General features: G+C 37.7%; 1 protein-coding gene across 1 annotated transcript in view; it reads left to right on the forward strand.

Moving 5' to 3' along the window:
- Positions 1-14,182, forward strand: part of LOC107709253 (importin subunit alpha-7-like) — an 18,784-nt gene extending 4,602 nt beyond the window's left edge. The window contains exons 2-14 of the mRNA XM_016513691.1: positions 4,499-4,632; positions 5,024-5,119; positions 5,978-6,077; positions 6,156-6,250; positions 6,339-6,470; positions 6,571-6,659; positions 6,811-6,910; positions 9,034-9,197; positions 10,149-10,227; positions 10,336-10,461; positions 10,674-10,801; positions 12,948-12,967; positions 13,995-14,182. Of these exons, the coding sequence (XP_016369177.1) occupies positions 4,499-4,632; positions 5,024-5,119; positions 5,978-6,077; positions 6,156-6,250; positions 6,339-6,470; positions 6,571-6,659; positions 6,811-6,910; positions 9,034-9,197; positions 10,149-10,227; positions 10,336-10,461; positions 10,674-10,801; positions 12,948-12,967; positions 13,995-14,182 (1,451 nt within the window). The remainder of the gene's footprint in view (positions 1-4,498; positions 4,633-5,023; positions 5,120-5,977; positions 6,078-6,155; positions 6,251-6,338; positions 6,471-6,570; positions 6,660-6,810; positions 6,911-9,033; positions 9,198-10,148; positions 10,228-10,335; positions 10,462-10,673; positions 10,802-12,947; positions 12,968-13,994) is intronic.
- The last annotated feature ends 329 nt before the right edge of the window (positions 14,183-14,511 follow it).

Genomic DNA, 14,511 nt, shown 5'->3' on the forward strand with positions numbered 1-14,511 from the left:
GTTTCGTTTTGAGTGAAAACAGGGCGGAAAAGCTGGGAGGTTTTAAAAGAGTGCTAAGAAAATTATACAAATGAATATATGAATTAATTAATTAGTGCTGGGCGGTATGACCAAAAATTTATATCACGGTATTTTCCAAAATTATACGCTTAGTAACACATACAGCTGTTCCCTCAACACAGTGCAACAGTGAAAAGGGACCCCTTTCAAACAGTGTTGCGTTCCGAACGTTGTTTAAGCGACATACACCGGTATTGCGGTATTTAAAAAATTCATATCATAACAAAAATAAACACCGGTATTCGGTATGAACCGGTATACCGCCCAGCACTACATATACACATACATACATACACAAAAGTACCGATAAGAATACCGTTAAAGTACCGGATCAATAAGCAGAATCGGTAAGAGTAGTAGTACTGTTAAAACCTTAACGATACCCATCCCTATTTATAATGTTACAAAATATTTCTAGTAAAGATAAATTCTATTCTTTTGAACTTTCTGTTCATCAAAGTATCCTGAAAAAAAAAAAAAGTATCAGTTTCCACAAAAATGTGAAACAGCACAACGATTTTCAACAAAATGTATCAGTTTCCACAAAAATGTGAAACAGCACAACGATTTTCAACATTGATAATAAAGAAAGTGAAGAGCAGGCAAAAGCATGCACATCAATCTCAACTGGGTGCTCGACTAAGAAACAAATGGAAGATCTTTTGATGTAAAGTCGGCAACACCAAAGCTCCAAAAGTATCAAAAAATTTATTTTTAAAAAAAACTGTCGCATAGCATATGTGACGTTTCGAGCACGCAGGCTCTTCATCAGACAAATGAACAACCAACATACCCCCAATCTTTATAGCAGGATTTAACACAAAATGATGTTCAAACAACCCGCAAAATAAAGATGCAAAACTTGGGGCCATCTTGGAACCCATGCTGACTCCTGAGATCTGCAGATAGTAATCTGACCCAAAGAAAAAATAATTATGTGAAAGCACCAATTTTGCCAAGTCACTCAAACATACAGTGCTTGGAACCTGACAAGGACGTTGATCAAGAAAAAATGTTATTGCCTCTAACCCTCCCTGAAATGGAACATTGGTGTAAAGCGATTCAACATCCATGGTGACTAGAAGGACCGGATAATCAGGTAATGTCACATTATTCATGAGTTCGATAAAATCCATCGTATCTCTAATATAAGAAGGTAAAGACGTGACTAAAGGTTGTAAATGAAAATCAACGAAAGCCGAAATTTTTTCTGTAAGTGACCCAATTGCTGCCACTATGGGTCTCCCAGAAGGGATATCCTTATAAGGTTTGTGAATTTTAGGCAGCGTGTATAGTACCGGTGTGATCGGATGCTCAACACACATGTATTCATATTCATTTTTTGTCAACAAACCTGAATCCACAAACAGTTTTAAAGTATTGTGTACAGATGTTTTGTAATGAGCCAAAGGATTCATACTCAATTTTTTGTAAAAAACTGAATTAGAAAGTTGTCTCTGAATTTCAAATTCATAGTTTTGTCGATCTAAAATAACCACTGCTCCACCTTTATCAGCACTTTGAATAACTATAGAAAAAACTATATTTAAAAAAAAAAAAAATTTTTTGATACTTTTGGAGCTTTGGTGTTGCCGACTTTACATCAAAAAATCCAACATTGATAATAATAAATGTTTCTTAAATCAGCACAGTAGAATGATTTCTGAAGGATCATGTGACACTGAAGACTGGAGTAATGATGCTGAAAATTCAGTTTTGCATCACAGGAATAAATTACATTTTAAAATATATTAAAATAGAAATTGTAATAGCTCACTTCAGTGTGGGCTCGGCAGAAGTGAGCATCGAGGGCGCATAGCGGCCGCAAAGGGGGTGCTTGCGAGCACCCTTCTGAAAGCTAAAATGATGAATGGGACACCCTACGGTCTCGTGGACTTAACGGACACACGCACGCGGCGGCCATTGTAAGTCCACAAGATCGCAAGTTCACATGAAGTGTGCCATTTGGGACAGGGCCACTGTCTTTATGAATGGGTCACTGAATCATTGACTCCTGAATTGTCAACACACCCTCCGATGACAATTTTTACATCACGCTTAATACTCGCCGCGTCAGCACGAGCGCAAAAGTGTGCGCGGCAAAAATGATGTGAATACTGAGGGAACGATGGCGGACGGAAAATGCAGTAGTTCTTCCCATATGGGTTTGCAACAACAGTAAATGCAACAACAAATGTAATTTTTGGGTGAACTATTCCTTTAAGCCATGGCCTGTATTGTTCATGAGCAGATCAATTGGAATGTAGCCTTCCATATGTTGGGAAGAAGGCCTCACCCATCTCACCCAAAACCTCACCCATCAGGAAGCCTGATTTCTAAGTCAAGCTGAAACTTGTGGTAGTTCTCTGCCCCAGAACTGCAGATCTTTACTGACTGAAGGTTATGGAGGCCTTCACATGGTGCCAGTGCTGATTTTGGGTTATTTTCCTCCTTTGAGATGCACTGCAATAAGATCATACAGAAAGGATGGGAGCGGATCCAAGATCTGAAACTGAACCCTCAGGCACTTTGTTTGTTAGTGCCCTGATGTGCATTCGGTAGCATTAGCCAGTCATCATTCGTAGCCTCCTCTGCTCTCAGTGCTGCACAAATGCTGAGACAGGCTGCTTTAGCTGCTTGCTCATGCAAACAGCGTTTAGATACCCTCACTAAAAGTGGTTTTGCTCACTGACTCCGGGTGGCTCTGTTCAAGTGCATTGTGCTCAGCACAAACGGACCAAAGTGAGTAATGAAGGTGGAGATAGCTGCTGAGAGTGCTGAACAATTTATCCAACGTTCATTATGTTTTGAAGGGAAGGGTTTAATAAGCTATGCAATTCCACATTCATTTTCGTCTTGCTACTGATGACATGTGCACTCTTGCGGATGGCACACCAATTGAAATTGTTACAGCTGTTTCTCCTGTCAAAATGCCCAGATACATGAGTATATTTGTCCACCATGGACAGTTTGTGCAGGTCTTGTACTCCTAGTTTCCTCAATAGCAACTCATTGGCAGAAATATGTACTTTGCCATTTTTATTGACCATTTGAAAACAAACTCTGCATCCCTATTCACAGACTTCAAATCAAGATCTTTATTCTTATAAGACAGGTATAACAAGATCTTCAGTCTTCAGTGTCACATGATCCTTTAGAAATCATTCTGATACGCTGATTTGCCGCTCAAGAAACTTTTTTTAACATAATATTATCAATTTTGAAAACAGTTGCACTTTCGTATTTTTGTGGAGACCTTGATACTTTTTATTCAGGATTCTTTCATGAATAAAAAAATTAAATAAAACATTTTTAAAGTAGAAAAAAATATTTTGGTAATCGAGTAATCAGATAAAAACATTTTTTGTGGTAATACAAATAAACCTAAGTGAACAATAGACATTAAAATGACTTATATAATAGCAATAAGGCAATAATTGATTCAAATAAAATATCAAAAGCAAGCTATCATATGGTTTTATTGAACAAAACATGTACATTGTGTACTATATCAAATGCCTGCAGAGGGTGCCAACAGCCTGGTACTTGTTTTTACACTTTACAGCATGATCTAATCCTTGTTTAATATTGACTAAACAACATTAAATTCAAATGTCCACTTAATCTGTAATATTTTGCCACTTCTTTATGATAGAAATGCTAGAGCCACTGTCATTCCTCGAACAAGAACATGTGGACATCAAAACATGCAAACTCAGAGTGAGGGTTTAAACTTTTGAACAGTTAGCATATTTAGAAAGATATTCTTCTGTATATCTTCTGTATTCTGATGTATTCTTCTGTGTTGGTGTAGGTTGATAAATGATTTGCCTTATAAATTTGATAGAATGGTGCACATTGTTCCCAGTTGAACATCATAAGCAACCTTACAATAGCACTATGCATTACTATGATTTTAAATGGGTTTTAATATTTCGTGCAGCCTCAGAAAATGGCCTAATAATGTTTTTCATGGATCCTCGACCGTGGAATGCACCACTTCTGGTAATTTGTCAGTTAATCGACACGTGTCAATGCAATCAACGATTTTTATAATAGAGTTCTCGAATTTAATCAAGGAATAGTGACAGCTCTAAAAAAGGCATTTGTTCTGTCGTGTACTTAGTTACTATGCAATATAAATATACTGTGTGGCCAAGATTATGTGGACACCTGCTTCTAATTAAAAGGTTTGGCAATTTCAGATGCACCCTGCCTTCAACTACTCTTGGGAAGCTTTTATATCTGAGCTGTGATGTCACACAATCCAAAGTAGACAAAACAAATAAACCTTTTTTTTTTTTTGTACAATTGGATTGTACTGCTGTGGTTGGGAGGTTGATTATCATGGTTTTTCTTGGATCAAAGCAGACTATTAATTGTTTGTTGTGTTTTTGGAGATGTCTGTAAAGTGTTACTAATTTGTTATGTTCTGCAGAGCCTTCAGGAAGTCCTGCAAAGGATCATTTCAGGATGAACCGCTACAAGAACAAAGCACTCAACCTGGAGGAGATGCGTCGGAGAAGGGAGGAGGAAGGCATTCAGCTGAGGAAACAGAAACGAGAGCAACAGGTGACTGTCCACTTGCTTTGTTTATTTGTTTGTTTGTTTTCATGTTCCTTATATTACCTTTTCTTTAAAGGTAACTTGAAAATATAATAAACCCCATTGAATTTAATATAAATGTTTTTGGTTTTATTGTGCACAGTTAAAAAAAAAATCTTCATAATCATCCACCGTTAATATGACTTTTACACTACCATTCAAAACTTTGGGGGTTTGTAATATTGTCAAATATTATTTGGGATAAGAATATTTTGTAACATTATCCCATACATCCTTTTCACATTGACTATGCTGATACATAAGTTAAATGGTCTGTGAATGCTGTTTCATGTTAACGTTAACTGTCACATCAATTGATGCAATTTGCACTATTGATTCTCTATTTTTCTCTTGGCAGCTGTTTAAGAGGAGAAATGTGGAGCTGCTGGGGGAAGAAGGGGGAATGTTTGACAGTCCACTTACGGATTCCTACATCTCCTCCACCACAGCACCAGTGAGTTCAAACACAAATGCATAGTTTGCTTTCTCCCATTATGTCACTTACAGGTAGAGTTGGGTATCGAAAACCGGTTCCATTTTAGAACCGGTTCCAAATGTCCTAGAACCGGGTATTCGATAAGACGCGTGCATTTCGATTCTGCTTAACGATTCCTGCGTTCGCATTTTAATGTGATTAAAAAATATTTAAGTGCATGCGATTTAAGTGCAGGAACGGAAAGAACTTGCGCCCTGTTTGCGTCTCGAACCGTTCTGTGTATTTCCACTGTAGAAAAGGTTGTTCCGGGCCGAAACTGACTTCTTTCATATTTGTCGACCAATATGCAGAAAACTACGTCAGTATATCATCATAAACACAGCCATTTTTGTCTTACAAGAACGTAAACAGATGAGCAAGAAAACACACATGTACAGTATTTTTAGATCTGCGTGCATTCGGTGTTAAAGAGACAGCAGTCTAATAAACGCGCTTCCTGTCATTAATGTTAATCAAAGAACAAAAGCAAATCATTCACTGATCTTGACTGAATATATTTACCGTATTGTCCCGAATATAAGATGATGTTTTTTTCTTGGAAATACATCTGAAAAAACGCGGTCGTCTTATATTCAGGGTCTAGACTTTGACATGTCAATAATACACCCACAACAATAGGTGGTGCCAAAACCGCATAAAACGAGTGTGCCATGAAATACGTAACAGGCAGAGGTAACACTGGGTCTGTTGTTAGTAGTGCATTATGACCCCTTAATTCAATAAGCACTATTGATTTGGACTTCTCAGAGGTGCAAACCTGGGTCGAAAACAAATTACGGTCATTGATCTAGACCAAATTTGTCCTGTGTTTTTTAGGATGGAGTAATTACAAGAGACATGGTTGAAATGCTCTTCTCAGAAGATCCTGAACTACAACTGGTCACAACACAGAGATTCAGAAAACTGCTTTCCAAAGGTATCTGGCACAAACACATGTCTGGAGTTGCCTAGAAGCGTGTCTGAGTTTTAATAAATCAATCTTCATATTGTTCAGAACCAAACCCTCCTATTGACGAGGTTATAAGCACACCGGGAGTTGTGAATAGATTCGTTGAGTTCCTTCAGAAAAGTACCAATTGCACTTTACAGGTGAGATGTGATGAAATAAAGCTAAACTAGTTTCTTCATTTAAAGTTATAAATTCAGATCCTTGAATGTGTCTCCCCCCCCCCCCAAGTTTGAGGCCGCTTGGGCACTGACCAACATCGCATCTGGAACATCTCAACAGACAAAGTTTGTGATCGAGGCCGGTGCTGTACCTCTCTTTATCGAGCTTCTCAACTCAGAGTTTGAAGACGTGCAGGAGCAGGTACAAGTTATGAAGCTGCAAGGGATAAGTCACCTTGTTTTGTTTGTGCTAAACGAGTATAAATCCCATGTGGTTATGTTAATGAATCTTTGTGTCACAGGCTGTTTGGGCTTTGGGGAACATTGCGGGAGACAGCGCTGTGTGCAGAGATTATGTGCTAAACTGTAATATCCTTTCTCCTCTACTAATGTGAGTTCTCAGTTTTTCTGTTTACCTTACACAAGACCACAGTATTGGCATTTATCTGACATAGCAATGACTTTAACATCATCTGCGGAAGAAACAAACATTTTTTGCTTAAGATAAGGATTGAATGTTTCCTTGTTACTTTTTCCCCCAGGCTGTTGACCAAATCAACTCGTCTCACAATGACCAGGAATGCTGTGTGGGCCTTGTCCAACCTCTGCAGAGGCAAAAGTCCACCCCCAGACTTTGAGAAGGTCTGTACTGCTTGTCTGTCCCTTGACAACACTCTTTATTTTCCTTATGTTTAAGAAGGCACTTTATGCGTTCAAAAGGTCTCATGTGTCATAGGTCTCAGTGTCTCATATGACAGTGAAGAGTGGAGTAATGGCTGCTGAAAATTTAGCTTAATCATCGCAGGAATAAATTGCATATTAAATTGCAATTGGTGTGCCATCCGCAAGAGTGCACATGTCGTCAGTAGCAAGACGAAAATTAATGTGGAATTGCATAGCTTATTAAACCCTTCCCTTCAAAACATAAAATTTTCTTTTTTTAGCTGTTTTTGCATTTAGTTAGGTTTCTGGCATGTCTGCCAGCTCAGAAAAGCTGAAAAGAAAACAGGCAGCCAGTTTGTTATGGGCTGTCTTGAGTCTGAAACTGTCATCCAGCGAGTTGTTTCAGTTTGCAGCCGGTTTCTATGTAGATAGCTAGCTAGCTATTTGAATAAGACCGCCTCCGAGCCATATACGGAGTCCAAGGCAGCAATTCACGTGTCTTGTGTCGACACGCCCCACAGATGAGAGGAGTGGGCCGAACAGTAGCTCATTATTATTTAAAGAGACATGCACTGAAATGAGTCGCTGTGATCATGTTTTACATGGTAAAAAGGGTGTTGTTTTACATGTCCATTGAGGAAGTTTAACTAAAGTATGTTACAGACATTTCATGAATACCCTAAAGAATCATACCAACTTGTGGAAAATAGGCATCCGCAGGGCTCGCAAAATTTCAAAATCGCTGGTAGCCCTTCGGGCAGACATTCTTCAGATTTTGGTAGCCCAAAATGAATTTAAGTAGCCCGAATATAAAAAAAAAAAAAGACACCGGCTGAAATTCACTGTGGACAAATTAGCTTCGTTGATTGCTTTTTTTCTTCAAATAACAAGTCAAGAGAGTAGGGGTGCAACGGATCACAAAACCCACGACTCGGATCATATTGCATTATCATATCAGATTTTGAGTAACAGATCGGATCATTTTGCAGATGAGCAAAAAAATATGGTTCTTTATTATTAAAATAACATACTTCTTTGATACCACATCAAAAACTAGTAGCATATAGGGATGTAACGATTCACTGAACTCACGGTGCGATGTTATTCATGATACTGATTTCACAATACAATTTTCTCACAATTTTTCTTTAACAAAATGAGATCTAAGACAAATTATAAATGAAAAAGTGTCCTTTTATTATTTCTCCAACAAAATGCTGCACATTTCTTTGTGAAATTAAATGTCAAATAATAAAACTAACTTAAAATTTTAAAACATAAATAAATACAAATAAAATAAATCTCTTCATACAAACAAACTAAGGCTTTGACTGTGCTTTTTCCATTTAAAATCAGAGGCAACCACTGCATTTTAATCACGATCCAAACAAAGATGCTAAATACATGTTATTTAGATTGACTTATTGCTGTGGATCCCCGGATCGGCTTTCACCGTTTTCACCGCTCCTTTGCCGAACCGCCGTTCTCGACTCCGCCGCCTCAGCGCACCCTTGCCCGGCTTCAGCTCACGCTAAGCCGGGGCTTTCGCTCATGCGCAAATCAAGGAAGGAATTTTATATCACTGTTCAAGATAGCCCGTCGGACAGGGTGGTAAAACATTTTGGTAGCCCGACTGGAAAACACAATAGCCCCGGGACGTCGGGCTAGCGATTTTGCGAGCCCTGATCCGATCTTCCCTTTAAAAGTATATTCAAATAGAAAACAGTTGGTTTCAATTTTACAATTTCACAATATTATTGTTTTTACTGCACTTTTGATCAAATAAATGCAAACAAATGGTGACTGCATTTATATATATATATATATATATATATATATAAAAACGTCTTTTAAAATCATTGAAAAAATCCCAAACTTTTAAACAGTAGTGTACATTTCAGTAAAATCTCAACTATTATGTATCAAATGAAAGGAGTGTTTTTACACATGACTATCAGTGACGTCATGTCATTGTGTATTGTGTTTTTTTATTTTGTATTTTTATTTACGTATTTATTTTATTTTTTTTATAAATCAATCTAGATGCTAAGTGCCACTTAATCCACAGACTTCATATTGAAAGCTGTCTTTTGCTCTTGTAGGTGTCCCCATGCCTGCCTGTGCTGTCCCGTCTTTTGTTCAGCAGTGATTCAGACCTGCTGGCTGATGCCTGTTGGGCTTTGTCCTATCTCTCTGATGGGCCCAATGAGAAGATCCAAGCAGTTATTGATTCAGGGGTCTGCAGGAGGCTGGTGGAGCTACTCATGTGAGTCCGCTATTATGACTAAATTGTCATTTCTAAATCATATTGAAACTGCTACACTTTTAAGTTCCATAATGACATATTTCAATGTGAATCTGAATTTTCAGCAGGACGTAAGGCCAAAGTGTCATAATTGACTTATGAGCTATATTCCAAATGATTGTGAAAACAAACTTTAAATAGGATCTAATTTGATTTCACATTATTTTTCTAGCTTAGTATTACAGTAGCAGAATGTGTATCGACAGATTTTTGAACTTTATTTGAGCTTTACCTAAACCAGTGGTTCTTAGAAAACATCCAACAGGTCCGCAGGCTGTATTATTAGTAATATATTTAAATAATGAAATTCTAATTTACATTAAAATGTGGGAAAAAAAACAAGATGCATACTGAAATAATTTTTCTTATAACTGTCTTTATTGGGGAAAAGTTTTTCTATATAATATATTGTTCCATTTATAATATAGTCGGCACAGCATCGTCTTTTAGTTTTAATCTTTCTGAAAATCATGCGTCGAATTGTGCCATGACTGTAAATGAATCCGCGGTAAAATGAAGTGAACAAAGGACAAAGTTCTTACTGACGTGGTCTGGATCTTCATTAAAAATAAAGTTCATAAGGCTGTGAGGGATAGACTTGCAGTCTTTATAATGGCACGCTCTGTATAAAGGTTCTAAATCATGTAATTTTCACAACTCTCACCTTTCAGAGTTTTTGTCTACTGAAATTTTTTTCAGCTGAATAATCAGTATATTGTTTAATAAAAGTTCACACTGTACTGCTATACTTTACAGATTGTTTTCATTCCTGTCAAAAATTAAATATGGCACTACCCTGACTAAGGTCTATATCAGGGGGCCTTCAAATATTGTGTTGGACAACCGGGGACCTTTGAGTCAAAAAGTTTGAGAACTGCTGTTCTTGATGACCTCTTTCCTCTGTTCTTGCAGGCATACCGATTACAAGGTGGCCTCTCCTGCTCTGAGGGCCGTTGGAAACATTGTTACAGGAGATGACATTCAGACACAGGTGTGTTAGTATGTGAGCAGATGTATTTCTTCATCTTCATGTATGATTATCTCTGGTTTCGAACAGGAGATGGATGGTCTCCTTATGCTTCTATTCTCTCTGACCTAGGTGGTGTTGAACTGCTCAGCTCTCCCCTGCCTCCTGCACCTGCTCAGTAGTGCCAAGGAATCCATCAGGAAGGAGGCCTGCTGGACTATCTCCAACATCACAGCGGGAAACAGAGCGCAGATTCAGGTACATCCTGACCCACACTCCACATCTGCTACCAAGAAGCACACTCACAGGGCTCAGCTTGTTTATCGTGTGCGGCAGGGTTGCACGGCTGCGCCCTCAAACCTTCAAAGGAGTGGTCCTGTTTATAGTGTCTACTTGGGATTTATTTTTGGATTTAAGGATGATTTTAATCCTGTGTTCTTTTTCTCACCCGTCATCATCATCTTCTGCAGACCGTAATAGATGCAAACATCTTCCCAGTCTTGATAGATATCCTACAGAAAGCAGAATTCCGCACCAGGAAGGAGGCGGTGTGGGCGATCACTAATGCCACGTCAGGTGGCACACCTGAGCAGATCAGGTGAGCTCTGAGCATGTGCTTACAGACAGCTCGTTTTAAGCATCTTAAGCATTCAGACTTCTGACAAACTTGTCACAAAGCCTGGCATACCATTTACCATCGCTTTGAGAATCAGGTCATTGACATGGAGCTCATTTTTGGCGAGCTGCATGCCAAAACATGCTGATCAAATAACAACATAGGAACTGATATCATGGAGAGGACCCCTGCTGACCCTTATGACTGTGTATCAAGGTCATTGATTCACCTAAAATATCAGATAATTTGACCTTATTATGACAAGACCAGGGTAGTTCAGGCTGTAAAATGTCATGTGGTGCGACTTCCTAGAGAATTACAAAAAAATACCTTTTATCTTTGAAATATTAAAATAATAATATTTTTTTTCAGTGTGTACGGAAAATATGAGTAATTCAGTTTAAACGTTTGATAAATTGTATAAACATTTTTCAAAACTGAATGAATAACTAAGAATGAGAATGTATAAGAATCTAAGAATGTCTTTTAAAGTAGATTTTTCCTTTTTCTTTTACCTTTTTCTTCTTCGTTTACCCTCTTATTTACAAGTACAAGTTTGATTGCAACATATAATCATTGCTGTTAATAGTGTTCATCGTCTGTTTGATTACGTCATTAACTGAATTTTACCATACATTTCTGCCATATGTACATTAACTAACATAGTCACCACTGATAAGATACTACTAAATATATTGTAGAAACTTAATTTCCTGTAAAGCTGCTTTGCAACTATTTTTATCGTGAAAAGCGCCATACAAATAAACTTGAATTGAATTATTGGTCAAAGACCCAGTTGTAGACCTACAGTTGGCTTTGCATTCATATTTACATAATTTTTCATGGCCAATCCTGATTTCCTATTGTTTGTTTGTTTTTTTTGTTTGTTTTTTTATTAATGAATGGGCCGATACGGATTGCTTTTTGCTTTCTGTCTTTAAGCAAGCAACAACAAAGAAATTAAAGAGAACATCTTGCTCCATTACAGACCAAACTGGCCTTAAAGAAAAAGAAATATAATTTGAAGTTAGAGGCAAACATTGCATTTTAATCATGATCCAAACAAAGATGCTACATGCATTTAGCATGAGCAGATGTTTTTGCGAATGTGTCTGAATAGTCTGACTTTATCTTTGTGAAATTATGCTACATAAAACAACTGCAAAAAAAAAACAAAAAACAGATGGGCTGAATGAAAATGTAAATTCACTCTCTGACAGTAGATGGCACTTGTGGAATAGAAGTGATGCAAGAACATGCTAAAATTTTCCGGACAGTCAGTTCCCTTCAGAGATGCATTCATATAAACCTCAAAATGTCTGGTTACGATTGATGGCCAGTCGACTGGTGCATCTCGAATATTTACCCTCTTTACATGTATGTGTCAGACAGCCTCTTTTTGTCTGTGTGGGTGATTCTTGGTCAAAATAAGCAGCAGTGTGTGCACAAACTCCTGATCGTCAATATGTCTGGCTTTTTGAGTCACAGTAGTCAAGTCACATGACATCATTGGTTGAGGGAGAATAAAGATATAATTGAGTTAGAGCTGACCTCAGAAATAAATTCTCAAGATAGTTTAAGTTTAGCATGGGAGCCCATTTAAGCCCGTCTGGCCAAGTTGGGCCTTCTCAGAAGGCTATTAGCATGGCACAGCACAAGCGCTAATATTGGAGAAGTTGTCACCAGGGAGCACTTGTGATGTGTTTATCCAGTTTGAGTTGCAATGTGGTTTTCATGCCGTCTAGTGAGATCGCACAGTCTGAAAGCAGCGGTGTGCTTAAAGTGTTAAAGTATCACTATGCACACTTACAGCAAATGGCTGCAGTTTTTATCAGACATGCACTTATGGTATTTAGCCACAGCCAAAACAGTGCTTCATTAAATGTATCAGCCTATAATGTATACTTACTGAGTGCTTCCTTTGACATAAGCGTAGCAACAACTTACCAAGATCTCATCTAATTGTGTTTATAATGTACGAGACATGTTTTTAACTGGAGTGTTACATAAGTGTGGTGTTATGACTTGACATTATTATTGATGTTTTATGAATAAGCTTTACTTTTGTTTTGTGTCCAAGGCATTTTATTTAATCATTTATTTAAGATGTTTCTTGGTCTACTTTTAGACTGAAAGATAGTTTTGGCTGTAATAATAATAGATTTTGCTTTCCTCCTGTCCTTTCACGTTCCACATTGCTTAAATGTTTTTTAGAATCAGTGAATAAGAAAGGAAACTAGAGACAGTTGCTAGCTTGTTCATTTGCTGAACTTGGGATGTTTGACCCGTGCTCATGGTATCATTGTGTGTCTAAATCTGAAATGCAGATTCCGTTTTACACAGTGATTTGATGGGCATGGCTTGCCAAATATAAATTCTCTCATCTTCAGTTTATTGTATTGAGGGAAATTAAATTATGATGTTTATTTTCTGAGAAATTAAGTACTGAAGGACAAATATTGTCCCAGTCATACTGGTGCATGGCTAGTTTTACAAATTGATTCATTCCACGAATTACACAAAGCAGCAGAAGAGGGATTACATAATATTCTGTGCCAAAAAATAAATCAGTTATTGGACTTTATTTTCGAGGACAGTATTCCAAGCACAATGTTTTTTTGGATTGCATTTCCTATTCAATTAAGACAGAATATGGTGACACACATGCTGTTGCTTATTATTCCCTTACCTGTCAACTGGATAGACTAACAAAAACATTATAATGCAACGACACTTACATCGTCATAGCATCTCGTGCGCCACTGATAAGGCTGCCTCCTTAACGCACACCTAAAATTCGAATGCAACATTTTTGCATTCGAATGTGGATTTTTATTTTAAATTCGACAAATATTCGAAATTTGAATTTATTTTTTTTGACAGCCCTAATAAGCAGTAATTAGGAGTTTATTGAGGGAAAACTTGTATAGTGAGTGTGTTCCCTAATCTAAAGTGTTTCCAACAATGTTAAAAAGAGTAATTTTTTTTATTTTATTTTTTGTGTATGGTAAAAACAAATCTTTTGAGCTTTCTATTTATCAATATACAAGTCTTTACTGGGACTTTTTTTAATCAATTTAGTGCATCCTTGCTGAATAAAAAAACATAAATAAAAACCAATCAAAGAAATATATGTAACTCTCGCTGTCTTTCTCTCTCTTTCTCCTCTTGCCAGGTTTGGACAAAATCGAGTTCCTACAGAGTCATGAAAATCAGGAGATCTACCAGAAAGCCTTTGACCTCATCGAGCACTATTTTGGAGTAGAGGAAGAGGATGCCAGTCTGGCACCACAGGTGGATGAGAACCAGCAGCAGTTTCTTTTCCCGCAGCAGGAGGCCCCCATGGAGGGCTTCCAACTATAACCAACCTTCAGACACTTCCCGGCCGCCCCTTCCCTTTACACCCATCCCTGCACCCCATACCGGTACTAAAACATACGTCGGAAACACTCAGAGTGCAACCATTCATATCTGGGTGAAGCAAATTTTCGACCCGTGACACAGACTGATTTATTTATTCACTGAGGTGTGTCTCACACAGGGGGAACATATCCACTGCCCTGTCACACACAAGAGAGCTGGATTTTAGTTTCTTTCATTTCCCCCCCCTCAGTGATGCAGCTAAATAATCATCTACCTCAGGTAGAGATTGTGGTGCTGTCTTTTTTTTTTTTTTTTTTTTTTTTTGGGGG

Source organism: Sinocyclocheilus rhinocerous, unplaced genomic scaffold (genome assembly GCF_001515625.1).
Source record: "Sinocyclocheilus rhinocerous isolate Xijiao unplaced genomic scaffold, SAMN03320098_v1.1 scaffold206, whole genome shotgun sequence".
Taxonomy (NCBI): domain Eukaryota; kingdom Metazoa; phylum Chordata; class Actinopteri; order Cypriniformes; family Cyprinidae; genus Sinocyclocheilus; species Sinocyclocheilus rhinocerous.